Raw genomic sequence first — 25,756 nt, forward strand, 5'->3', positions numbered from 1 at the left:
CCAAAAAAATGGGTGTCACCTTAGAAACCCGTCTGGTAAGGCATGTAATCAAACTCTCAAAACATGCTTGAGTACATTATACATTGCCAAGTTTTTAAAAAAAACTTCTAATCAAGTTACTGTATATGGAGTAACCACCGCTCTCTCTCCGATTGACCCCAAAAAAATGGGTGTTACCTTAGAAACCCGTCTGGTAAGGCATGTACCGTTCGTAGTAATAGGTGACTGACCCTGGTAAGTCATATTACGCAATCACTCGTCGGATCCATAGGTGACTGCCCCGTGGTAAGTCATATTACGCAATCACTCGTCGGACTGTGCATTGCCTTACTACTGCACTGTTCCAATCCTTTGAAAGGATATAAGATGTAGGAATACAAGAATATATAGGAGTATAGATAGGCCACTATGCTTTCGAGTGGAGGTCTGTCGGACCAGTCTCAGTAGAAATTTTCCATATCGCACCACTGTGTAAGTATTTCTACACCCCTCCCAAAAACGGAGGGTAGTCCAAAAAAATAATCAACAAATTTGTAAGCGATGCTTTTATTTATTTGTCACGATTGTGGTCCTGTTAATTAACTCTATAGAGAGGAGTTCCTCTCGTCTATACCCCTTAGAACGTGTATAATTAATGTTCGCGTCTATGAATGTCAGAATTAAGCAATATATAACCTATCGATCTGAGTCTGACATTGTACACATTTAAAATCTATGAAAATATGAAATCATGTTCTGATGTAAATGAAAAAAAATTACAAATTGCTTTAATGTACTTTAGTCTTAAGATAACCACTTTTCAATGTTGGAGCCATTTAGATCTGTGCATTTTCTACAGTTACGTGACATCTGCGTTGCAGGAAATTTCAACACATCTGGCTTAGTGAAAATTGCGCAACTAAATCTTTAACATTCTAAACCCATTAAAAGAAAATACCTTTGCCCTCTTTTGCCTATAATTTCACAGATGTATAATACAAGATCAGTGACAGCGCTGGTTTGATCGCTCTGTCTGTAGACCAAATTAATTGCCCCCTTCTGCTATCCTGCCTTAACGGACTAAATTGATTATATATGACACATCAAAGGTTTTTTTGTTTTGTTTTTTTTTCATTGATGAACGATGTATTGATAGAGTCGAGACTGTCATCGGCTTAAATTAATTACGTGGGAAATGAGAGTAATTATGGTCTCGACGGAACAGCATAGTCAGTTTCATAAATCGAAAAAAGTTAATGTCTAAAAAACATGATGTTCTAGTTTTTTTTGCTAATTTTCTTATGCCTGGACCACATTATAGTCACCCTTGTGGATACAATCAAAATTTTGCACAATTAAAACGCCAATCATGCATCCCTTGAATTACGTTCAGCTTTCAAGCGTAAAATTTATGATTGACCAATCAGAGTAAATATTTATGGCATAATGATTTGAACTTAGGAACATGGTAGCTCAGAACAGCAGTTTTCCTATCTGTAAGATGAGTATGGCAAGAGATAAAAGAAAATAGTATTAGTAAGCAATATATGGAACCATATTAGTGTTGATACAAACTTTTCAGACCCATTTCTTGCAATTTAAATTTTCCGCTTTTGTAGTATAGTTGTGTTTAACAACAACCTAACCAAGGAATAACCCACATCAGAAACAAATCGTGGTTGTTTTTTTGAATCGTCAGGTGTGTGTGTTTGGACATCACTGAAAAACTTCAAATCCCAAGGAAGTTGCATACTTCCTGTTCATTGGCCACCCTGTGTGGTCTACTGACTGCTTGCTATGTCACCAGAACATCTACAAAGTGTTTTTTTTTTTAACTTCTGAATTAGGTTATTTTAGATCTGAACTTCCGTTTTATATTTGTTTACTAATTTTTCTATCCATTATACAAGGCCATGCTTCCATAGTAATTTGAAAGCTTTCTGCCAAAATTTGCTGAAACATACGTTTATAATTGGTAGGAATCGCCTTGATATCAAGTCATAATTTGTTTTCTTTCTTTGCCTCCTGCAAAAGACAGGTAGTCTGGTTTTGTGTTTAATCATGGGATGCACCAAAAGTCCTTCTACTGCACTGATAAATGAATAAATCTATTAAATAATCAGTTAAGGGTGCATTGTGTACTGTTCAGAGATTACCTCACATTTTAGGATAGAAGAAGAAACCAAAGGAGGAAACATTTTCTAATATATATATATATATATATATATATATATATATATATATATATATATATATATATATATATATATATATATATATATATATATATATATATATATATATATATATATATATATATATATATATATATATATATATATATATATATATATATATATATATATATATATATATATATATATATATATATATATATATATATATATATATGTATATATATATATATGTATATACCCAGTTCCCTGATCATTTATACCCAGTTCCTATATTTTATCGCTAAAGGCTCCAACCAATTTGTTTTTGCGTTAGACGGGATGAATCACGTTGGTGTCAAATTTTTTTTAGATCCGCGCATTTTTTCTACTCACAATTAAAATTATCAATTTTTCCCTATCAGAGCTCGATGTACATTAAGCGGTGAAGGGAGCAATATACAACGAAACAGGGGTTCTACTCTCACTCCCAAAATTTTCTGTCGAGGGTATCAGCAAGCTGGCGGACTGTTGTAACAAGAACTTTAAGTTGAACGGAATCTACTATAAAACATTACTAAAGAAAAAAACAATAATTTTGTATCTAAATTAATGTAGCGTTGTACCACTGGTGTTCTTAGAAAATTACTCTGCGTGACAGAAACTCGTTATTCATTTTACTGACATTAGAACTTCTGCTTCCTTCGTGCAAATATAAGCTTTCAGAACATTCCCATGTTCTGCTTTTGTGAGATTTCGGTCTTTGCAAATCGATAATTGAGTTAATAGCATGATTATCTGTAACTAAGCTAGCAGTAGAGACTGCGGGACGGTGGGCATAAAGAAAAAAAAGAAAGAAAGTAGTTTGTAATCTTTTGGGAGGGCCGGAGAAGAATATTTTGCATTTGTCTTCCCAACCTGAAATTCAACCCCCCCCCCCCTAGCAGACCCTGAATATTTCAACTCGATCCCCTAGCAGTGAAACAAAATAGGATAGAATTATCAAAATTGCGTATAAAATTCATCTCCATTTTAATGAAACCTACTTGTATAGTAAAATAAAATACTCGCTTGGCTCCAGGCTTCAGTTATTTGTTGTTCAACGTCATAGTATAGTTTTCAGTGCTTAAGGTTAGTGTCTGACTGAGAGTTGCTGACAATCAATTATTTAAGGTCGATTCTTTACTGGTTCGTGAAAGATATCCTTAGAAAAAGGCGTTTACGACTATCTGGAGTTACCATACGTATAAAAAAAAATACGTATAAAAAAAATTAGTTTACGTTACAGGTAATACGAAACCCGTTCTTAGCCATCCAAGGAAAAATTCATTAATTGACTTATAAAGCTGTTTTTTTTTATTCTCAACGCATACGAGTTACCGTTTTGAAAAGACGCAGTCTAATCAATTTTTTTCTGCAGCAAAAGTCTAATTCAATCATCAAAATGGCCAACGCATGGCTAAGGCATTTTGCCTAGGGAAAAATAAATTAAGTGTAATACTTAAAACCCTCTTTTATTTATTAAATCAAAATTCAGATTATGTAAGTAGTCACTTACGCAGGAATATATTGTGTGGGGAATCGGGGGGGAGGGGAATTTTGGAGAATGGTACACTACAGATTTGAAAAAAACTCAAGAAGAAATAACAGGCAAACATGGGGAAATTTTAAGAAATTGGAAATTGGTGTCGGGGGCATAGACCCTAAGAGTTTTAAGGTTTTTTACTTTTTGTCTTCAATTGAGCTGGCATTTCAATAGAAGGTAGTCTCTACATAGGAAATTCCAGTGGCCAAAAAGTCAACCCAAAGTGTGGGAAGGAGCCCAAAACAATTTGAAAAACATAAGCTGAAGGAATATACTAGTGTGCCGAACGCTACATTTTTTGGGAATATGTATGATTTGAATTATATAGAAAACGCGGATTATGGATGTATTTTTTTTTTCGGGCTGTCAGGCACGCAATAAAAGTGTGTCTAATATATTGGTTTTGTCTGATTTTTAACAATAAAATAAATTTTTTGGAACAGCTCTCTTTTGTAATAAACAGAAACACGAAAAAACGACTGGGATTGAAACAGGCTACTTGTTCGTGTGTATTTTTTCTGATGAAAAAAACGAAAACAGCTGTTTTTAAAGAAAAATTGCTGTTTTTTAGGAAAGCATCGATCTTTCCTTAGTTTTCGAAATATTCTAAATCTACAAAAGCTATACAGATATTGTACATGTTGTATAAATCATTAACAACTTCAAAAAACATATTTATAGAAAAGTAGAGAGCTAATGAACTGTCCTCCATCTTAAAGCAGAGAGTTAAACTGATTTACATGGTTTTAAATATAATTATATTTTATAAAGTATTGAAAACGTTCTACTTTAATAATTGAAAACCACTGCAAATTTAAATGAAATGAATGTAAATAAACAGGATAGCAAAATAATGTAGACAAAAGAGAAAGAAGATGATGAGGTAAAAATAAAGCCAAATTGATGTTGGTGCCGGTTTGTAAGCCCAGTGTAAACATATCAGTGTCTTGGATTGGGAGAGAATATGCTTTCAAGTCTTCTAAAGGAAAATTAAGCCTCTAGGCTTTAGTTTCATCTGACAACTTTCCTTCTTGGAAAACAACAATATAAACATAAATCTTCACCGTATACAAGGAAGGATATACAATCACAAACACACACTCACAAAAAAATCGAAAATTTTAATGTCTTTTTAAAATCCATTGCTTTAAAGTTGCATCAAATATAAACAAAGTAGCGCTTTGGATTGTCCCAGAATGGTCTTTCATATCTTTGGCAGCAAAAACTCCTCTTCCATTGTGCTGCGTTTTGCATAAAGGATTACCTGATGAACCGTTTCTTAGAGACCAAATAAACCAAAATAAAACGAAATCTGTATAGAATAGAATAGATTTTATTGACACAAAAGCCCAAAGGGCTGTGGTCACAGAAACAAAGACACTTTCATACAAACTTAAATTGGCACAAAACTATAATCTAGGCTAGTGAACTATCACCCTCATCCCTAATCTTTGAAAAACACCCTCATCCCTAATCTTCAAAAAACCTTTCTCTATATTCTATACCCATCGTCAGGAACCTTCTGAATCTCTTTATACCTCCAATATCTTTCCTTGCTAATAAATTTATTATCTCATCTCTCTCCCAAACCTCAACCCCAAACAATTCTTTCCTTAAATCAATTAATTCACTACCCTTCCCCACAAAAAGAACCAAACCTTTAACACAAATAATAAGCTTTAGCTGCCTCTTGAATATATGTATGCAAGTTGATCCTTATTATGTGCATTACATTTTATACCTGAACGGATTTTTTGTCTTGACTCGCCTTGCCTTTTCAGAATTGTACTGGGCAGTCAGAAAATTTCATAAAAATTTGAAAACATTTAATAATAGAAACCTTGACATTCCATATTTTGGAATTTCAGACTAAAATTTTCACAGTTTTTAGTACTAAAACCAATTTATTTTTCAGTTTTCTAGGTGGTTTTTACAGTGTAACGAAATCTTGTTGCATCAAGTGTTGTCACTGGTACTGTTGTTAAACAAAATATTTCAGGTGGTATTTGTCGCGAGAGTAGAAATTTATTTTGAAGGGGCTAAATGAAAACAAAAATTAAAACCATTCCACTAATGTATTTTTAACAAAAGGGTATTTTTGTAATAATCTCGAAGTTTGGGTGAAGGGAATGAAGGCCGACTGTGTACAGGCCTGATCCGGGCACTGATGCAAAGTCTTGTTGCGAGCGGGCCGACATTTTGCGTGGGAGGGTGAAGCAGCGACAGAAAAAAATGGGTGAATTAGATGGAAACTATAAGCAATAGAAGGAAAATTGGAAAAAAAATTAGGAGATTTTATATGGGGGGGAGGGTTAGGGCTCCAAAGATCTTCCATCATATGCATGCCTCTCTTATTTCATTGTTGTGTCAATTGTTCGTGTTTTTTCTAATACTATTGGACTTTTTTTTAAATCAAAACTAAGGATGCAATTTTTATTTTTGTTTGTTTGTTTCCCGAAGCCAGGAACGACCGCTTAACTAGAATTAGGTGCAGTTTTCCTTTATATTTAGTGGTCCAGCCAGAAACGCTGTTCTGGCCTGTACTCACTCGAGACCCTGGGTCTGAACCCTTTCTCACTGTCGCTCGTCTTCTAAACGAAGACATTTTGAGCCTTTTCTTGATTTCATGACGCCCAAATGGACCCTAAGTTAAAAGTAGTGCCTTTGGAAAATTAATTTTTTCTTATTGGTCATTTAACTTTTGCCTCGGCTTGCGTTTTTTCATTATGAAAGACATATCACAGAACCTTTGTTTCTTTTAATTGTTCAGGTGGTGGGAGAAAAACTTCTTTTGCCTCGACTTGTCTTTTGTCATTATGAAAGACATATCGCCGAACCTTTGTTTCTTTTAATTGTTCGATTGGCGGGACAAAAACTTCTTTTTCTTCCAACGATTTATTTAGTCCAGATTATGATTTTCACAGGTATGATAGGTATTAATCACCTTATCCATATCAAAATTGAAAAACCAATCATCGTCGCTATCATTTTCAATTTGTTTGGTTCGTTTTACCTGGGCTTGTCTTTCGTCATAAAGAAATACATATCGTCGAACCTTCGATTTTTTAAACGAAGGTATGGTAGGTATTGATGACCTTATCCATGTCAAAATTCCAAACCCAATCATCATCGCTATCATTTTCAATTTTGACCTGTTTTGATTCTCGCTTTCCAGGTTGATTTTCATTTCCTCGCTCACGTGATCGGTGCCGCATGTCTTTTAACCGCGTATGTCTTTGCTCTCCATTTTCATTTTTGACACGCCACCATATTTCTTCTAACCGCTTGTGTCTTTGCTTTTCATTTTCATTTTTAACTGGCTCACTTGCTCGGTGTCGTATCTCTTCTAACCGAGTGTGTCTTTTCTCTTCATTTTCATTTTTGATATGGTACGCTCTAATTGTCGGTTTCGCATATCTTCTAACCGCCCGTGTCTTAGCTCTTCATTTTCATTTTTGACACGATTTTGGATTTTGATTACTTCAGACGATTTAGCAATCACCTTTGCTTTAGCTGCTCGTATTGGTGTTGTCGCAATTGCTGGTCCAGGTTGTCGATTTTTACATCTTATCACGTTTGATAGTTCAGGTGTTGGTTCCAAAGAATTATCATTTATAGTAACTGCAACTGCAAATTTTCGTTTTTTGGGCCTTCCAACAGGCATTATATTATATAAATAACTGATGCGTTGGAAACTCAACAATCTTATTTATGCTATGCATGACATCATATAAGAAAATGCTTATATTTCTATTAACAGCATATATATAACGTTAATAATAGGTCACCAAACTTACGATGGCTTTTTATTTTTAGGTATTTTTTATCCTCAGGAAGAAACAAAGTCAAGTGACATTCCTACATGTATATCATCATTGTACAATGATATTTAATTGGTGGATGGGAATGAAATACGCGCCCGGTGGACAATGTAAGTTATTTGCACGAGTTTCTTCCTTCTTATTTTTTATTTTCGCTTTATCTTCCTCTCTTCCGATCTGGTGGCTATTCTTCAGTCTAAGATCTGTAAGTCAATGAATATCTACGTTTAAAGGAACCTCTATAGTAGAATTGGGCTGCTGAAAATCAAAAGTTCATGGGTCTCACAATATGTGTCTCAGCAGGACACAGACAAATCGGGACAGTTTACTCGTATCTAGCTGTACTGGTACCTAGCTGTTTCAAAAGTGCCCCCCCCCCCAGGAGAGTTATCAATCCTCCCAGCAGTCATAATAGATGCGTCGTTCTACATACCTTCTGATAAAAGCCAGATTTTGTTGAATTTAACTTTTGTCAGAAATCAAAAATAAAATAGTTATTACTCTTATTTTGGGTTTCGTCTAAAAAAAATTTTATCTCAAGGGTGATTTTGGCTAACTGCTAAAATTCCTGCATTACTGGATTAGTACCCGATTATTCATTTCTGGTGTTTTTTGTTTGTTTGTTTTTTTTTGTTTTGTTTTTTCATTTGAAACATTATGTTTTTCCGAGGAGGTGTACGAGTATTCTCTGTTAGGAAATGTGTTCCTTAATTCTGTTGCGATTGAAGCTGGTCCAAAAGAACTATCACCTTGTAGTTTTTGAGTTTAGGTTTGTGCTGGCATTGTATTCCCGACTTTAGGACTTCAAGTGTACACCTTCATTACTCTGGTCCATTCCTAGGATCAAGTGACTCGTGGCCCGAGATCTCAAGACCAGGAATATTGATTCTTGAATCCAAGAGTGCTTGAGGTAAGGTTTCGGAGCCCCGAGTGTGTGGACATGGAACTTCGAAGTTAGAAGTCCCTTGTCAATTTCCAGTTAAAACCAAATCTAGTCAAACTTCTACTTTTTAAGATTTGCAGCAACGTTGATCTGCATTAACTAGGAAAAAGGAATATTGAATTTAGCGTTTTTATGAGAATTTTTTACTTTTGTCAGCATTTTTAGCACTGGAACTTGGGCCTTTTTTTTCAAAATCAGGATATCATTTTATTCCGAAAGCTATTATTTGTAAGCCAAAAAAACACAAGTTATTCCATGTCCTAATAGAGGTAAAGCAATAACAATCAAACAGTTCGTGGTAACGAACTGTAAGTAAGGAGCGACCCGGCTAAATGGTAACCGAAACTCTAGAAAACGGGTTTTTGATACCAATAGATATATAAAAAGAATCAGATTTCAATTTTGATTTCAAATATATAACTTTCATCAAGTTTAGTGCTACCCATCAAAAGTTACGCGCCTGAGAAAATTTGGCTGATTTTCTCAAAAAGGGGGAAAGACCCCCTAAAAGTTATAGAACCTTAATGAAAATCACACCACCAGATTCAATGTATCAGAGAACTCAACTATGTAGTTTTCCAGTGCTCATTTGCAAAAATGTGGAATTTTATATTTTTTGCCAGAAGAAAGATTAAGGATGCGTATTTTTTTTTTTTGTTTGTTTTCCCCATGGGTAATCTTACCAACCCAGTGGTTTTAGAATATCGTGGGAGGGCTCATTGTAACGGAAATTAAAAGTTCTAGTGCCCTTTTTAAGTGACAGAAGAAAATGGAGGGCAACTAGGCCCCCTCCCACGCTTATTTTTTTCCCAAAGTCACCCGATCAAAATTTTGAGATAGCCATTTTGTTCAGCATGGTCGAAAATATGATAAATATGTCTTTTAGGATAACTTAATCCCCCGAAGTTCCCAGAGGGAGGGCTAAAAGTTATGAACTTTACCCAATGTTAACATATAGTATTGGTTATTGGGAAGTATACAGAAGTTTTCTGGAGTTTTTTTTTGGTTGTGGGTGGTATGGGTGGGTCGGTGGTTATGTTGGAGGATCTGTCCATGAAGGAAGTTTTCAGGGGGGAAGGGAAATTGCCATGAAGGGGGCGCCGGACTTGCCAGAATTATTTATTGGTTATTGGGAAGTATACAAACATTTTAAGGAAGGATTTTTTCTGAAGGGGGGGGGCTATATGAGGGGGTTACTCTGGATAATATTTCCGTGGAGGATGTTTCTTTGGGGTAAGGGATATTTCTATGAAGGGGGCGCCGGATTTCCAAGCATTATTTAAGAAACATTCAGAAATGAAATAAAAAAAAATAAGTTTTTTCAACTGAAATGTAAGAAGGAATATTAGAACTTAAAACGAACAGAAATTATAACGTATGTGAGGAGGTTCTCCCCCAAGTCAATACCTCGCTCTTTATGCTACAGTTTTTTTTAGTGCTTTCAAAAGAGCTATCTATTCTAATTAAACAGCCTTTGTGATTCAGGGGTTTGTGAATCAAAATTTGTTTTAACTTTTAACGTAAAGAGCGTGGTATTGACTAAGGGGAGAACCCCTTCATATAAGTAATAACATATACGTAATAAAAAAAACAATAAAAAAACAAGCGATACGGCTCAATAGTAATCGAAAATTTTAAAAACAAAATTTTGATGTCAATAAATGTATCAAAAGAATGTGTTTATAATGCTGATCCTAAATATATAAATTTTATTAAGTTTAGTAGTACTCATCAAAGGCTACGAGCCTGAAAAAATTTACTCGATTTTTTAAAGAGGGGGGAAACCTACCCTGCAAGTGAAAGAATTTTAATGAAAATCACACCGTCAGATTCAGCGTATCAGAAAACCCTATTACATAGTTTTCAAGCTCATATCTGAAAAAATCTGCATCTTTGTATTTTTTGACATAAGAAAAATATACGAATATAGAAGTTAGTTACGTAAGTTGATTTGTAAAGACATCCATTTAGCAAAAGAAAAGTAAAATTTTTATGCAAATAAAAGCTGCATTAACTAAAAAACGATAAGAAATTAAATAAAAAAACAAGTTTTTTAAACTGAAAGTAAGGAGCGACATTAAAACTTAAAACGAACAGAAATTATTCCGTATATGAAAGGGGCTGTCCCTTCCTCAACGCCTCGCTCTTTGCACTAAAGTTTGACTCTGTCTCACAACTTTATTTTTTAAAACAATAAAAGACTTTAGCGTAAAAAGCGAGGCGTTGAGGAGGGGACAGCCCCTTTCATATACGGAATAATTTCTGTTCGTTTTAAGTTTTAATGTCGCTCCTTACTTTCAGTTTAAAAAACTTGTTTTTTTTATTTAATATTTATCAAAGCCGAGTATCTATCGTGTGCCCGTTGTATCTTTTTCAGGAATTTTGAATTCCCCATTATCTATGAAACTAAATGGCGTCTGATATTAGCCCCCCCCACCGCCCAAGGAGAGTAGCCCTCTTGTCTGAATGTATATAGAACGTACTAGACGTAAAGTGTGAAACTTTTATTTTCGAAATGACACTAGTTTTTTTAAAGCAAAAACTTTCAACAGTGCTCTCACCTCAGAAAAATTCTAGCACCCCCAAGGCCGTACCCAGAGGGGGGGGGGGGTAGGGGGGTTTGGATCCCCCCTCTCCCCGAAATGTTTGTCTGACTCGTAAAAATGTAACAAAAATGGATAGGATAAACAAATTTTGTATGCGTTTTTTGAGGGTTATTTTTACCCCCCCCCCCCCTTCGAATTTTTTTGCGTAAAACCCCCTCCGAAAAAAAAATCCTGGGTACGGCCCTGAGCACCCCTTCTCCCGTAGTTCAGAAGTTTGATGGCAGTCTTAAACTATTTTAACAGAAATGCTTCAGGAGACAGATGACTGTTCCATTTGTTGCAAAGAATACACACACGATGGGAAAGTACTGAATGGAAGTAATTTAATTTGAAGGAAACTGAATTGTTTGTTTACCTTGGATTGCTATCCAAGGCACTTAAATCACAAAAGGCATTAAGGCTCGTATTCAGGAATTGATTTGGTGAATATCAAGTTCTCTAAACATACGTAAAGAAAGGAAAACTTTTGCATCCAGAAAAGAAAAATAAGTATTTTGACTATTAATTTAAAGTTTCCTTGTCAAAGCTAGTCAAGTTTAGAAATGGAACTTTCAAGATATAGTTATAAGTTAATTGATTAAAACGCAATTTCTTACTTTTGGCCACACTTTGTAAGATAGATCAATAAACAATCTACGACCTGAGATCAAAATTACCCTGTTCCGTTAGGAACAAAAATCTGCGAGATCTTCTGTCATTTAGCACGTTTTTTTTTTTTTTGCTCTTTGGTGGGTATTCTATACGCCACATTGTTGTTTAGCAACAGCAATTCAGTTTTATCCTAATCAGCACGTCAGCACTTTATAAGTGCATTATACCAGGCACACACGCCGGAATTTGTTTCGGGGGGGGGCCAAATCCTTCAAACCCATTATTCTGTGAAAGAAATCAGAAAATTATGGGAAAATGAGAAAAATCATGAGATTTCGGGGGGGGGGGGCGGGCCCGGAGGCCCCCCCTGCGTACGTCCCTGAATTATACTATCCAACTTTTTGATCCAACACTATCATTAGCGACCGAATTGAAAATTAAGCTGATAGATTTTTATAGTGTGACAACTTTCCCATGGAAGCTAAAACAATAAATAGTTTGAAGTTAATTGGTCCTTTGTTAGTGTAGTATTTATCTCTGCTTTGTATTACGGGACTCGGAGTTTGATTTTAGCTGCAGCAACCCGTCGAAGGGCCCAGAATTTGATTCTGGTAATGGAGAAACGCAAAACTGCCTTCACAAAGAATGAACTTAGTTGGATCTAGTTGTTTGTTTCTGTGAAAGCAAATCCTGTATTTATTTATTTATTTAAAACCCATCTATTTGGGACGTAAAAGAGATGAAGGAAGAAAAAAAAATGTCGAAGAAAAAAGAAATTAAAAAAAATGAAAAAACAAAGTGCGATGAACACAATAACGGCATATAGAAAGATAAACAGAAAGAACCTAATAAAGAATGGAGAATATAAAATATAACTAAACTAGGAAAACGGCAAAAAAAAAAAACACAGGTCGATGTTGAACTAGATTAATCCGCTAAACATACACAACCAATCTCGTGCGACTTTAAACATTTTTAATGTGTGTTTGGCTACCAAATTGGCTAAAGTATGACTAGGCTAATCATGTCTTGGCTAAAGTATAACCGATCATGTCTAAATATAGCATATACAGCACAAAGATGTCTAAATATGTCTAATAAAGCGTGAGAGCATTCAGTTTTATTTGTAATTGTACAATCACGTCTAAATACAGCAGAAAGGAATCGAATATATAGCATATACACCGTATGTATTACAGACCGCGTCTCAATGCATTATGTTCAGCACAATGGCGTCTAAATACAGCAGAAGAACGTCCAGTATTTGGGTTCTGTTCATGATGATATATCCACTGTTAATTTAGATGATGTTGTTACAATTATCCCACAGATGACAAGTGGGGACCACACCCGTCGTAGAAAGAACTGGGGTAAACATTTGCTAGGATTTTGCGGGTATGAAAATTTAATGATATTAAATGGTAGATTTGGAAATGATAAAAATCTTGGGGAGTTTACTTGTTTGTAGGGGCATTCTCCAATAATAATTGATTACATTCTAGTTTGTCTTTGAATGAAAGGGTGGTAGATTTTGGTGTATTAATGGTCGTAGGTTCCGATCACTTTACTATCAGCGCAACTATAGAGGTCGTGGTAGCTGCCTCAACAATTACGCAGCATAGAAGTAAAAGAAGATTTCATCCAGGGGGTGGACTTCATAAAAGACTAAGAGTGGAGCAAAATGATCAAAATAATTTTGAAGAATCAATGATAGTATTATGTAAGCAAGATTTACTGCATAGAAGTGTAGGATTGGACCAAGAAGGGAATTTTGATTCAGCGCTAGAGATTTTTGGTAGGGTAGTTTACGGTTCGAGAGAGAAAATATGCAAAAATAGAGGGAACCAGGCTATTAGGACATTCTATGATGAGGAGTGTAGGAATAAAAGGGAGGAACTTTGGGAAGCACTGATGGTATTGAAATTAAATGAAGAAGGAGATGATTTTAAACAACTGTATCAGAATTACAAGAGAGAGAGAAAGGAATATAAGAATCTTATAAAGGTAAAAAAAGGAAGTTTGAGATGGAAAAAGCTTAAAGGCCAAGGTTAGTCTTTATAAAAATGAATCATAAGAGTTTTGGAAGTTTGTAAAATAATCAACTGAGAATACCAATGAAGAAAAAGGTACACTCGAGGCAACAAAATGGCCGGACTACTTAGAAAATAAGGAATTAGAAGAAATCAGGAGCTACAAATCTGATGGGAATTTAATGAGCGGGGACACGTTCGATGAAGAAACTATAGAGAGACCAATGGAGAAAGAGAACTACGAATTGTCAAAGTCTGTCTTCGAAGGTGAAATAGTTAAGACAATGAAAAAAATGAAGGGTTATTCAGCTCCTGGTTTCTACGGAATCTTAATGCAAGTATGGAAATGGGTAAAAGTATGGGTCATCCAAATCATCGCTTTAACATTTTCGTCCATTGTCAACAACCCCCAATTATCAGAGAAATACAATCCATCTGTCACCATACCGTTATATAAAAAAGGGGATAGCATGGATCTCAGAAATTACCGCTTGATCAGTTTGGGCAATGGTGTAAGCAAACTTTTCGCGAAAGTGTTAGGGAATAGATTAGATAAGTGGCTAGAAAAATCACAGTAATTTATTGAAATACAATCTAGTACTATAAGTGGAATTCTTATTTTAACCAGTCTAATTAAGAAATATACCATGCAAAAAGAGGATAAGTTATTTGTGGCATTTTTAGACATAAAAGGTGTTTTGGATTGTGTAAATAGGGAAATTCTTATGTATTGTTTGATTAATTTAGGATTACCTCTTCAGGTTGTGCGAATTTTATTGCAAATGTATTTGACGGTAAAGTTTGTTGTGCGGGTTGGTAAGGAAACATCGAGCGAAATATTTAGTAGGTTAGGGGTAAAACAAGGTTGTACGTTGTCACTGAAGTTATTTTCGTTGTATATTAACGACATTGAAAGCTATTTAAGGGAAAGGAAAGTAAGTGAATTGCAATTATTTGATAAAAAAATGTCCGCACTTTTGTACGCCGATGATATAGCTTTATTGGCAAATAGTATAGAGAATCTGCAGCATGCATTAGAGAGTGTAGAAAAGTATTTTAAGGAAAATAGACTGGTTTTAAATCTAGAGAAGTCAGCAGTAATGGTTGTTGTAAGGGGGGCTAAGTCATCTGAAGAAAATTTTAGTTACGGGAGGGGTAAAAGTAGTGTTACGGGAGGGGTAAAAGTAGTATATAGGCTGTAGACTTGTTTCAAATTGTAAGTGGACAAGAAACATAGCTCTAATGTCAATTAAAGGCAAAAGTTTAACTAGTATATTTTTAAAGAGTTGTATAAAGGATATAGGAGCAAATGATATCAAGCTACAAAAGCGCATTTTTGCAATTAGATTAGAACTTGCTATACATTATGGGGCAGAAATATGGGGACACAAAAGGGGGATGAAAATGGAGAGGATACAGCCTCATTATATTTCAATATTTTTAGTGCTATATAAAAAGTGTAATAGAAATGTTTCAAAGCATTTCCAGGATCTTTTCAGTTGAAGAAAAAAACGACAAGAGTTTAAGGAAATTTATTGGGAAAAAATTATTGCTGTGTCAGATTAGCAATTAACAAAAAATGTTTTCAATGAAATGCTATTGAACAAAGGAAAAAATTCTTGGCCAGCCCAAATTAAGAGTATACTAGACAAATGTGGTCTATCAGGCTACTGAAATAATGTTATTGTAACTGTGATGGAAACTGGAATTATTTCTAAAGATTCAGAAAAAGTGCTACAAGATCAAGAGATCCAGGTTTGGCAAGAAGACAAGGTTAAGTCACAATCCCTTGGAATATACAGAGACATTAAAAAAGCCTGGGGAGAAGAAATATATCTAAAATTTGGGCTCCAACATGATGCTTTAAAATGGGTCTTGTCAGTAAGAGGGAATTTTATGCTTTGGGGGGGGGGAGAAGAAAGTATTTAGGGAGGGTAAAGGTACGGAGTTGTACCTTCTCTTGTCCGATGTGCGGGGAGTCTGAAGATTTAGAACATTTTGTGGGATATTGTGAAGAACTGAAGGTACCTAGAAGGGATATTTTTTGGAGGGAAGTCATGCATAGAAGCTGTTTAGAAAACAAAATAAGAAATACTTGCAAAGTGGATATTAGAAATTTAGGAAATTTTGTGAGTGTGGGGATGAGACACAGGGAGGGTTTTCTATCGTAGTGTGATTTTCCAAAGTGTTTGAACTTCTAATTATGTTTTATGCGTTTTGTTGTATTTGTATTATCCATGGCCCATGGGGCTTTGGAGATAAATATATCTATATCTATTGTCTGTGCTTCTACGATTGCATCTAAATACACCATTTACAGCAAAAAGACTTCTAAATACAGCTTAAATGCTTTCAGCGTAAACTGTGCTAAAGTATGGTCAGCAAGTTTAAATTGAATAATTTCTTAGGCCACATTGTCATTTGATCTAATACACAGATGAACAGAAAAAACATAAAAACGAATAAAGCATTTAATAAAGAGAGTGAACAATTACGAAAGTATAATCTAGAAATCTTTATTTCACATCCAGGAATTTTATTCATTGAGAAAACTAAAATTCTGTTTCTTTGGCATGGAATTTGCCATGACCCAATTACTGAAAATTTAAATAGAGAAAAATCATAAGTGCTCAAACTTCAAGAATGGAAAATGAGGATATAAAAGGACAAACAACAGTGAGGATACTTTTCTCCCATTGAATATTTATTCGCAGGGTGAAACTCGCCTTGTTGTTATTTGTCCTTTTGTTTCTTCATTTTATTTCTTCTTCATAGGATGTGTTCATCCCTAAACGTATCCTGGTTATCTCAACCCTCTCATTATAGCTTTAAGAAGCGGGATAGCGGGATAGAACCACATTTTTCGTACAGCTTACTGTGCGGACGTGGAACCTATTTAAAATTCCAAGGTATAATACAGGCAGCAAAAGTGATTTTGTTTCATTTTTTCTTTAATTGTACTGTTACATTCTTGGCTTAGTTTCTAATAGGTTTAATGTCTCTATATCAAACATGTATCCTTTTTTTATTTCAGCCTTTTTTGTTGCAATGCTGAACTCCATGGTACATACCATTATGTACAGTTACTACTTACTCTCAGGTTTTGGTCCCAAAGTACAAAAGTATTTATGGTGGAAGCGATACCTTACTCAGTTTCAATTGGTAAGATCTTCAAAAAATTCATAATCATCCTTTATTCTTTTTATTTTGTTTACTTTGTTGATTTTCATTTAGCACACATAAATGGACAGGAAATAACTCGGAGATAAAGTTAGCAATTAGCAATTAATTAATATATTTTAAAGACAGAATAAATTGAATCATCATATTTGTATATTGCCGCCATTTAGGTGGGGGGTATCCAGTGGCGCCATTTAAGAAAATCTCAGGGGGGGGGGGCCAAATATCAGTATTTGGCTCCCGTCCAGACTCAAAATCACGCATTGTCTTCAGTTGGTTTTTATTTTGGTGATTAAAGTGCAGGTGTCTGAAATGATCAGATCTGGGGCCTGCAGTTGTTCGGAAAGAGGGTTGATCACTGCAAGAACCTCATGAATGACAGGCAAACTGAATATGAAGGGAAACGACTCTAGTTGATTCTTAAGACCTGTAGATTCTGCCACATCTTCCGTGTCAAAATATTATTGAACAACTAAAAGAACTGCGAGTATGTAGTCATATCTTACTAGAATTATAGCTATTGGTCAATACCAGTAAGATTAAAGTGTAACAACTGTCCCTTCAAGCGTTAGTACGGACACGCTGGCATTTTTCTGGGCCTCGAGAAACAACTGGTATCGAGTGTTGCTGTTGGAGACAAAACCATAAACTGTTTGCAAAACTGAAAATACTTACGAAATTATTTGTTTTTTTTGCTTGCAATCGCAAATAACAAGGTTAAGTCTATGGGAATGACAGTGAGTGTACATCGCTTGCGGTGCTTTTTTCCGGAAACGTTCCTGCACTCCTGAAAACGTCCGCTCATTGCACTCGCTCCGTCATAGCACTGTCCGACACATTTTGACCAGTCAAGGCTGATACCCTTTATTTCGTTGTAAATAAAGTCGGCCAAATTCTCAGCGTCTACCTTGCGCATGTGGTAGCAACCTATGGCTCTTTCTTTGATTTTCCTATCATGAGCATAGTGCAATAAGATCGGAAGTTGTTCCTCTTTTAAGAGGTCTTTTGTTTCGTTAGCAAGAACGCAAAATATTTTGCTTCTCTGACATCTTTTGCGATAGAACTTTTAATTTTATTTCCTATGATCTCAATATGTTCGTTTTGGTACTTGTCTGATAATTAATGGTTATAGGCCTTATAAACCTATTCCACCAAACTCGCGTTGATTTCCATCGAAACAGCTACGGTCTGAACGAAATTCCCTCGAATGGCACTGAACTCTCCTTCATCATGGCCACGAAACGCGAGACCTTGCCGTCCAAGTAAGGCTGTAGTTTTTAGCAGAGCCTTTACATACCGTCTGTTCTCTAATATTTCCTTTTCTCGTTCATTTGACAGGCACGAGGCAACAGATTAGACCGTCTTCGTCTGAATAGCTTTAAATTTCGTCCAGGAAATGGTACATACTTAGTGCCGGTTACTGCTTTCGTTCTGCCTTACCAGCTCTGAAATGTCTTTCCACTTCTCAATCCCACTTCGATGAGTGCTCTTGCCCCATATTTTTCGTCTGATCTTAGCGATGATCCACTGAAGTGCCACCGATGAGCCATGGGTATGCCAAGAAATAGGAGCTGTTGAATTTTCGTGTGCATTTAAAACCACACAAGATTCATACTCTGCTTTCACGCATGCGCGAATCTGATATACACACCACAGTATGCCTTTGTAAAAACATGCTTTTTGTCAGGCATCAACTGAACTAAGCTTGTGACGCATATGCTCAGTCCCTATAACGCGGGGTATGATATGTATACCCTGTTTAAAAAAAGAAGATGCTACAGTATACAGTGCACTAAATAAAAAATGAGATACGAAACTCCAAGACCCTAGTCTGGATACCCCCTTTTCCCGGATGTTGCAAATGACATTACAGGCTGACCGTGTACATAAATTATTTGAGACAGTATAATGTGACAGGCCGAGTCCGACAAAACCATGCCAAAGGAGATATTGTTGAAATGGGTGACTTCGCTGCATCTTTGAGTGTCTACAATTTGTTGTTTTCAAATGACCTGGTTTCTGTTTTTTCAGGAATAAATCGAAAGCAAAAAAAAAATTGGAAAAGGAAGAATAAACTAAGAGGTTCAGAGTAGAAAATTTTGCCCCTCAAAAAATCACGGGGGGGGCATGTTCCCCCTGCCCCCCCAATTGGCGCCACTGGGTTATCAGATGGTTATCTTAGTGTCGAAAACCCCAAATAAGTCTATTTCGCGGCCTTGTGTCTCCTCGAGGTTATCCCCTTTCGACTAATTTTGAAGGTGATACCCAACTACTCCCTCCCCGTGTGAACAGGCATGGTAATTTGGAAGAGTTGCATTACAAAACAAAATATATAGAACCAATACAGAAAGTTTAAAAGGGATACGTTTTTAATGCAAAATGTAACGAAACAAACGGTCAATTTGTGATACAGAAACTAGCGGATAAATTTTGAAGGTTAACTATTTAGAGGTGCCAACCCAGCATGGTTATAATATAATCCAAGAATTAAAGCTAAATCTATCGTTTGCAATACTCCGTATCCTGACAAAGAATACTCTTCCAGACCAAACTTTTCATTGAAGAATGATTCTTTAGCGTGGGGACTATTTCAACCGAACTAAACTTATTTCTAGTGTGTGGGGGGGGATATCTGTTACCTGAGTGAAAATCTTGCCCTTTGTGATTTAAATAGAGGAAGATAAAGCTTTTTGGAGCGAACATCGACTGAGGTACAATAACCCTAGCTGTAAAATAGGTAGCTGAAGATTAAATGCCAAAATGACACATTGCTCTTGTGATAAGAAAATATTTAAAGGGCGGGAAGTGAGCAAAGATAGAAATTGAGAATTTAAAGGATAAAAGAAGAGTGTAAATAGTAAGCCGCCATCTACTTGGAATTCACGTTAAAAAGTATTCAAAACGAAAGATGATAGATTTGCTTTTTTTTTTTTTTTTTTCTTCATCCAAAATGAAAATGCGCTCAAGTAATGAAAGAAGTTAAAAAGGAGAAAACTTGCAAGATTTTGGACAATTCCCATAGTAAATACTTTAAAATTTGACCTCATACAGTGGCGCCATTTATCCAAACAGAATTGCTAGTGCCACTTTAGACCATGGTTTTCAAACTTCATTTTACCACGGCTCCCTTTAAAATGTTTGATCATATGCCTTCCTTCCAATTCGCAAAATAATACACACTGGAAAATTTTTAGTACTACGAAATTTATTTAGACAATATCTTACAAACAGAAGAAAACAAATAACAATTTTATATTGTTGTCTTTTAATGAGATGGATTTGCTTGCCTATAATTAGCACAAAGTTTGTCAAATGTCGGTGTCAACAATGAGATGACTGCACGAACCTCCTTTTTTACAACCAAACGAACACGATGTTTCGGTTTCATTTCAGCTAATACGGAAAACCCTGTCTCGTAGAAAAAAGACTTGCGGACGGCATCAATACTTTTAAAGCTTTAGTTGACAAAATATTATATGTACTATTAATATCCAGCCCAAATTGAATTAGAGATCAGTTCTGACAATACTGTTTTAAAGAATTGTCGCAGGCTAATTTAATCAAATTTTCTTTCTCATTACTTATTAATCCCAATTCGTCATCTTCTTCCCCGATAAATAGATTCTGTATCCACGCATATTTTGTAAAATCGAGATCACCAAAATAATTTGAGAAATGAATTAACAAAGCACCCAGGTGTTGAAAAAATGAACTAGTGTTTGCTTCTATGTTATCTTTGGCGCATAAAGAAGTGGCAACACATAAAAAAAAAATCCAAATTTGCCTCCCATACCTCCATTTTGTTTGTTAATTCTTTCACATAATCTTTTGTGGCCCTTATATCAATTTATTCAAAAAACTTAATTTTCCTGAAATATCCACCAAACAGGTCAGTTTAATAATTAAATTATCATTTTTAAGCATATTTGTATCCTCATGTTGATTTTATTCAATGTAAATTGCAATTTCCACTTTGAGTTCATGTATCCTCTATGTCACTTTGGCAACCGTTGTTCTTCACAAAAGAACAGAAGAGAGGTGTAAGGAACTTCCTTATCGTCAAACAGGCTTTGTAAATAATATGTAAAAAATACAAAATAAAAAAAAAATGTAAAAAATAATATAATGCCATGTTTTTTATTTAGATTATAGCTATAGTTACTTTTTTATAAATGTCTCTAAGCTCCACAATCACATTTTCTCATACGAGAACTGCTCTGTGGAGCAAGCAATGCGTCCAGAGAACATCAAGTGTTTTCATTTTAATTATTGCTAGAAGGCTAGTTTTATTGTCCTGACATTGACTTTGCACCGTCTGTATAAAGCCAAACGCAATTTTTTCACAGTATGCCTTTCTCATTAAAAAGTCGTCAATAATATTAAAATTTTACTGGATATGTCTTTGCCAGGAATGAGTTTACAAAAAGATATATTTTAGCTACATCAGTTCCTTCCTCTAGTTTTAAGACGATTTCTGTAGTCCCTATCTGAGAAACTAATTGATCGGAAAGATCGTCCCTAACAATCATCTAATTGATCGTCCCTGCAAGGAGTATCGGGCAGAATCTATAAGCTATCGCTGGTTTTACTTTGTGATGGCAAACCTACCTTCTGTTCAGCCTTACCCTCTAAATCCTGTTGATCGCGAAAGAGTTCAGATATTTTGTGTGACAGCGTAATTTTTATTTTATTGAAGTTTATGTTAATCCTGGCTAATGTTGGCGCCTCCCTTTAGACTGATGGAAAATCTAACACCTGGGATCAATGGCGTATCCGTGATTTTGGCTCGGGGCGGGAGTGTTACAAAAATTTAAAGAAAAGCGTATCGAAAATTTGTTTGTATGTGTTTTTAGAGCCGTTCTTTTACTCATCTTTGTGCTAAGATCTTACATCTTTTGACAAAGAACGCTTAAAAGTGAAATGTTAGCATTAAGATCATCTAGTGTTCATTTGCAAATGTTTATTGAAATTCTTCCCTGAGTAGCGGTCTAAGAATAAAGACGAGTATATCCTCGAAGATTTTTCATCAGTGTTCTGAACGGAAGAAAGATGGCATACTTTAAATTTTCTGCTATCATCAGTGAGCTCTAAGATCTTAGAACAAAGATGAGTTAAAAGAACGGAAATCTTTGCAGAAAGATGCGAGATCCTAGTGCAAAAGAACGGGCCTTTTGTTACGTTGTTACGAGCTGGAGAAAAATTTGGAGAGGATACGGCATTGCCTCGGATGGAAAATTGGATTAATCAGCCTCGTATTGTGTCGCCAAAAAATCTGGGTGATGAAAAAGAATGGAAACCATGATGGACGTTGGTTGTTCGTCGGTCATTACTGTTTCGTCGATCATTACTTTGTACCGTTTCAGAACCAAAATGGTTTTGCGATTGACAGTTTCCTATTCTCTAAAGTCTTGCCTCCATTTGGAGGCCGAAATCTGTCATTCACAGGTTGTAACTAACAAGCCTACACGGAACCCTGTCCCTAAGCTATTATAGGATAAGAAACATAATCTAGTAGAATAAGAAAGTTTGAATTTGTAACTCCACTGGTGATAAAAAGTTGTCTTCTTTTTTGCAGATCCAATTTGTGCTCATCACTGTCCACATCTTATATGGGTACTTCAACAACTGCGACTTCCCAAACTTCCTGGTTTGGTTTGTTTCTTTGTATTGTTTTACGCTCATTGGTTTATTTTCCAATTTCTACATTCGTTCCTATTTGAAATCCAGTGCCAAAAAGCATTTAAATCAAAGTAGTAATGGCTTTAAAAAAGGTGATTAAGCCACAAATTGGCTCAGCAAGATAAAATACCGTTACATAAAAAGGTGTTAGTCTCTTGCTGAAAAGGTTTGTCTTGTGTTGCTATGCTCTTTTTTTTTTTTTTTTTTTTTTTTTTTTTTTTTTTTTTTTTTTTGTAAACAGTGCGATGCCTATGAGAAATAATATGGCTATAGCAGAAAAAGAATTTTCTGGCAACTCTTTCGAAGTAGGAGGCCTGTTAGGGCTTTTTTCTAAGAGATAGAGAAATATATCCTTGCCCAAGATTTGATAGTGAAAGAATTGGCTTTTGGGGAAAAAAAGTGGCCTACAGCTAAATTACACCTGCTGACGTAGGAATTATTTATAAGAGTCCTGCTCACTTGCTAAAACCATCAACCCCATAAAACAATTGTTAGAATGATGGTGACAATAAATAGACTTTGATGATTTTGGTTATATTGCCCAGTGATTTGTCGATCCGACTTTTTTTTCATCTTCGGCTGATGATACTTTTAAATATGGAATTATCCTATGAACATACAGGGTAAATTAACTTGTAAAGCTCTAAAACCTAAAAAGAAACTCTGAAAATGTAGAAATTGATTGCTTAGTGAACAGCGCAATCACAAGTCAATTAAGATATCAAAAAATTGTTATGTCATTGAACTGAATTTTTTGTCATCTTAGGATAATAGGCCTTATTAATAGGGAATTACATTATGAACACATAGGTTAGATGAACTGCCCTCGCACTAAAACATTAAAAAAAATCTACAGATGTAGTCAATCGATTTCTTTTTTTTGGGTGGGAGGGGGGACAGCTTAGTCACAAGCCAATTTCGACCGATATTTTACTCAGGTTTCATAAATATGCTTGCCATATCAGATTGGAAAAGTTTTATTGGACACCCTTTTTTGTAACGATAATAGATGAGTAGTTTCCTTTAGGTCGTATTTTATATGTCGGGTTATCTTCTCTTGTTAGTCAAACGGGTAAAGACCTTTAATTAAGTAACACTTTGAATAGGTTCCAGCAATTCAAAAATGCTGTATGCATGTTTTGTCCAATGCAGAATTTACACTCCCCCTCCCCTCTCCTAAAAGCTATGCTATGGATTTATATGTTTATTCTTATTACTTGAATCTCATTTTATTTTTGAGATGTTACAGGGTTTCTGCTTTTTCCAAACGGTATTACTTCTCATTTTTGCTCTTGTGAAAATATGTCTTAAGCTTTTGACAATAAAATTGTCTGCAGCGGTATGAAACTAAACGATAATTTTTTTTTTTTTTTTAATAGTTTCTCAATCTTTGCAGCTATATACCTGGAACTTATTTCCAGTTTTTGGGCCTCAAGTAAATTTCTATTTTTTAACCATGTTTTTTCAGTTACTGTAAGCTATATAGACTGCCATAATTTAGATATTTATGCACACGCAGAATGTAGTATGTTTCTTCACTTTTTATGACCTCTTTTATGCTTTATAAGCGTTTATTTGTTTACTGTGTATATTTTAAAGATTTTTTATGCTTTTGAGATTTTTTAGACTTGCATTTGAGGGACTATAAATTTCTTATATTAAAAATCAATTTTAGAGTCTAAATTGCTTTTTCTTTCATGGAAAAGATAAACTAATGTTTTTTTATTATTGCTGTTATAATAAACAGTCTCAAATTTCATTTTAAAGTATTGCTTATATATATATATATATATATATATATATATATATATATATATATATATATATATATATATATATATATATATATATATATATATATATATATATATATATATATATATATATATATATATATATATATATAGATATACATATATATATATATATATATATATATATATATATATATATATATATATATATATATATATATATATATATATATATTTGTGTGTGTGTGTTCTACAAAGTGACCATTTTTCAAAAAGGTTATCTTACCTCTCTAGTTCTTTTTTCCGCTGAAAGAAAAGTGCGCACCTCCAAACCATTTGAAACACGTTCAAAACTTTAGACGAAGTACATGAATTTATGTACTTTGTATACAATAATATATTTTTTATTATAAATTTAGGTTCTAAATTCATAAATAAATTTAGAACAGTACCTGTAGTTAAATATTTAGAAGAGCCTTAACAATGCCAACCGGCCCTCAACTCCGCCATACTTAGGACTCTTCTTTCCATCCACCCGCACCCCGAATTAAATTCATGTTTAAATTTTTATAGTACCATTATTGTGCCATATCTAGCCTAACATTCAGAATGGCTTCAAAAAAGCAGCTAATCAACAGTTTTTGTTAGTTGTCCCCTAGTTTACGTTTAAAAACTCGAGACCTCCATGGCACGTGGAATATCTCTGTGTATTCGGAGATTAAACCCTCGAGCCCCTTTTCACTGTAGACAGCCTTAATTTTCACATTCCCTTACCATCATTATTATATGCAAACGTTCCTTTTTTTTGTTAAAAGGAAGGTAGCTTTATATATAGATAAATTATAAACGGCAATAGAGACGAAAAACATTGAAAAGAAAAGGAAGGGTATTCCGTATCATGGTGTCGATGATGCCAATTTCAGTTATTAAAAAATTCTCGATGCGTACGCTAGGGGATCTTACCTTAGGGGGAAAAAAATGTGAAAGATTGTTACCTGTATTGCTTCGAATAAGCTCAAAAGAAATTTAAGCATCCCCTTTGAGATGCATTCATACCGGTTTCTTTTTTGTTCATAAAGTTAGCACTTCTTTGTTGATTACAAAAATGTCTGGCCATATCTTTTTGTACTTGCTTCCATGAGAATTTAGGGCTGGGGGTAAAATGTAGTTTTTCAATATTTAGGGTTTGTCATTTTTCAATTTTCCAATGAAAATACTAAAAGGTATTTTGCAGTGAAAATGCCCCTCCCCCTAAAAAGGTATTCTCAAGATCTAGGGACACAGGAAGTGTTATCACATACAAGCCTCATGCTTGGCATTTAAGATGACATTTAGTTGAGATTGGTCTTCCGCATGGAGTTTTCAAGCCGTATCATATAATGCAGAGTCCACTGTGGTCATCGTATTTACACCT

The 25,756-nt window shown here is 34.9% G+C and overlaps 2 protein-coding genes across 2 annotated transcripts in view; both read left to right on the forward strand.

The window, feature by feature from the left end:
- Nucleotides 1-5,058, forward strand: part of LOC148946994 (puromycin-sensitive aminopeptidase-like) — a 53,146-nt gene extending 48,088 nt beyond the window's left edge. Inside the window, exon 6 of the mRNA XM_089096483.1 lies at nucleotides 4,892-5,058. Within this exon, the coding sequence (XP_088952609.1) occupies nucleotides 4,892-5,058 (167 nt within the window). The remainder of the gene's footprint in view (nucleotides 1-4,891) is intronic.
- Nucleotides 5,059-7,559: 2,501 nt separating this feature from the next.
- LOC148946995 (very long chain fatty acid elongase 4-like) lies at nucleotides 7,560-22,778 on the forward strand. Its single transcript, XM_089097223.1, has 3 exons — nucleotides 7,560-7,669; nucleotides 16,764-16,891; nucleotides 22,485-22,778. Exons 1-3 carry the CDS (start codon nucleotides 7,621-7,623, stop codon nucleotides 22,686-22,688), a joined length of 381 nt encoding a protein of 126 aa, XP_088953349.1. The 5' UTR covers nucleotides 7,560-7,620; the 3' UTR covers nucleotides 22,689-22,778.
- The last annotated feature ends 2,978 nt before the right edge of the window (nucleotides 22,779-25,756 follow it).

The sequence above is a fragment of the Artemia sp. Qi Xiang Cuo genome, chromosome 11 (genome assembly GCF_049724085.1).
Source record: "Artemia sp. Qi Xiang Cuo chromosome 11, ASM4972408v1, whole genome shotgun sequence".
NCBI classification, from domain to species: Eukaryota; Metazoa; Arthropoda; class Branchiopoda; order Anostraca; family Artemiidae; genus Artemia; species Artemia sp. Qi Xiang Cuo.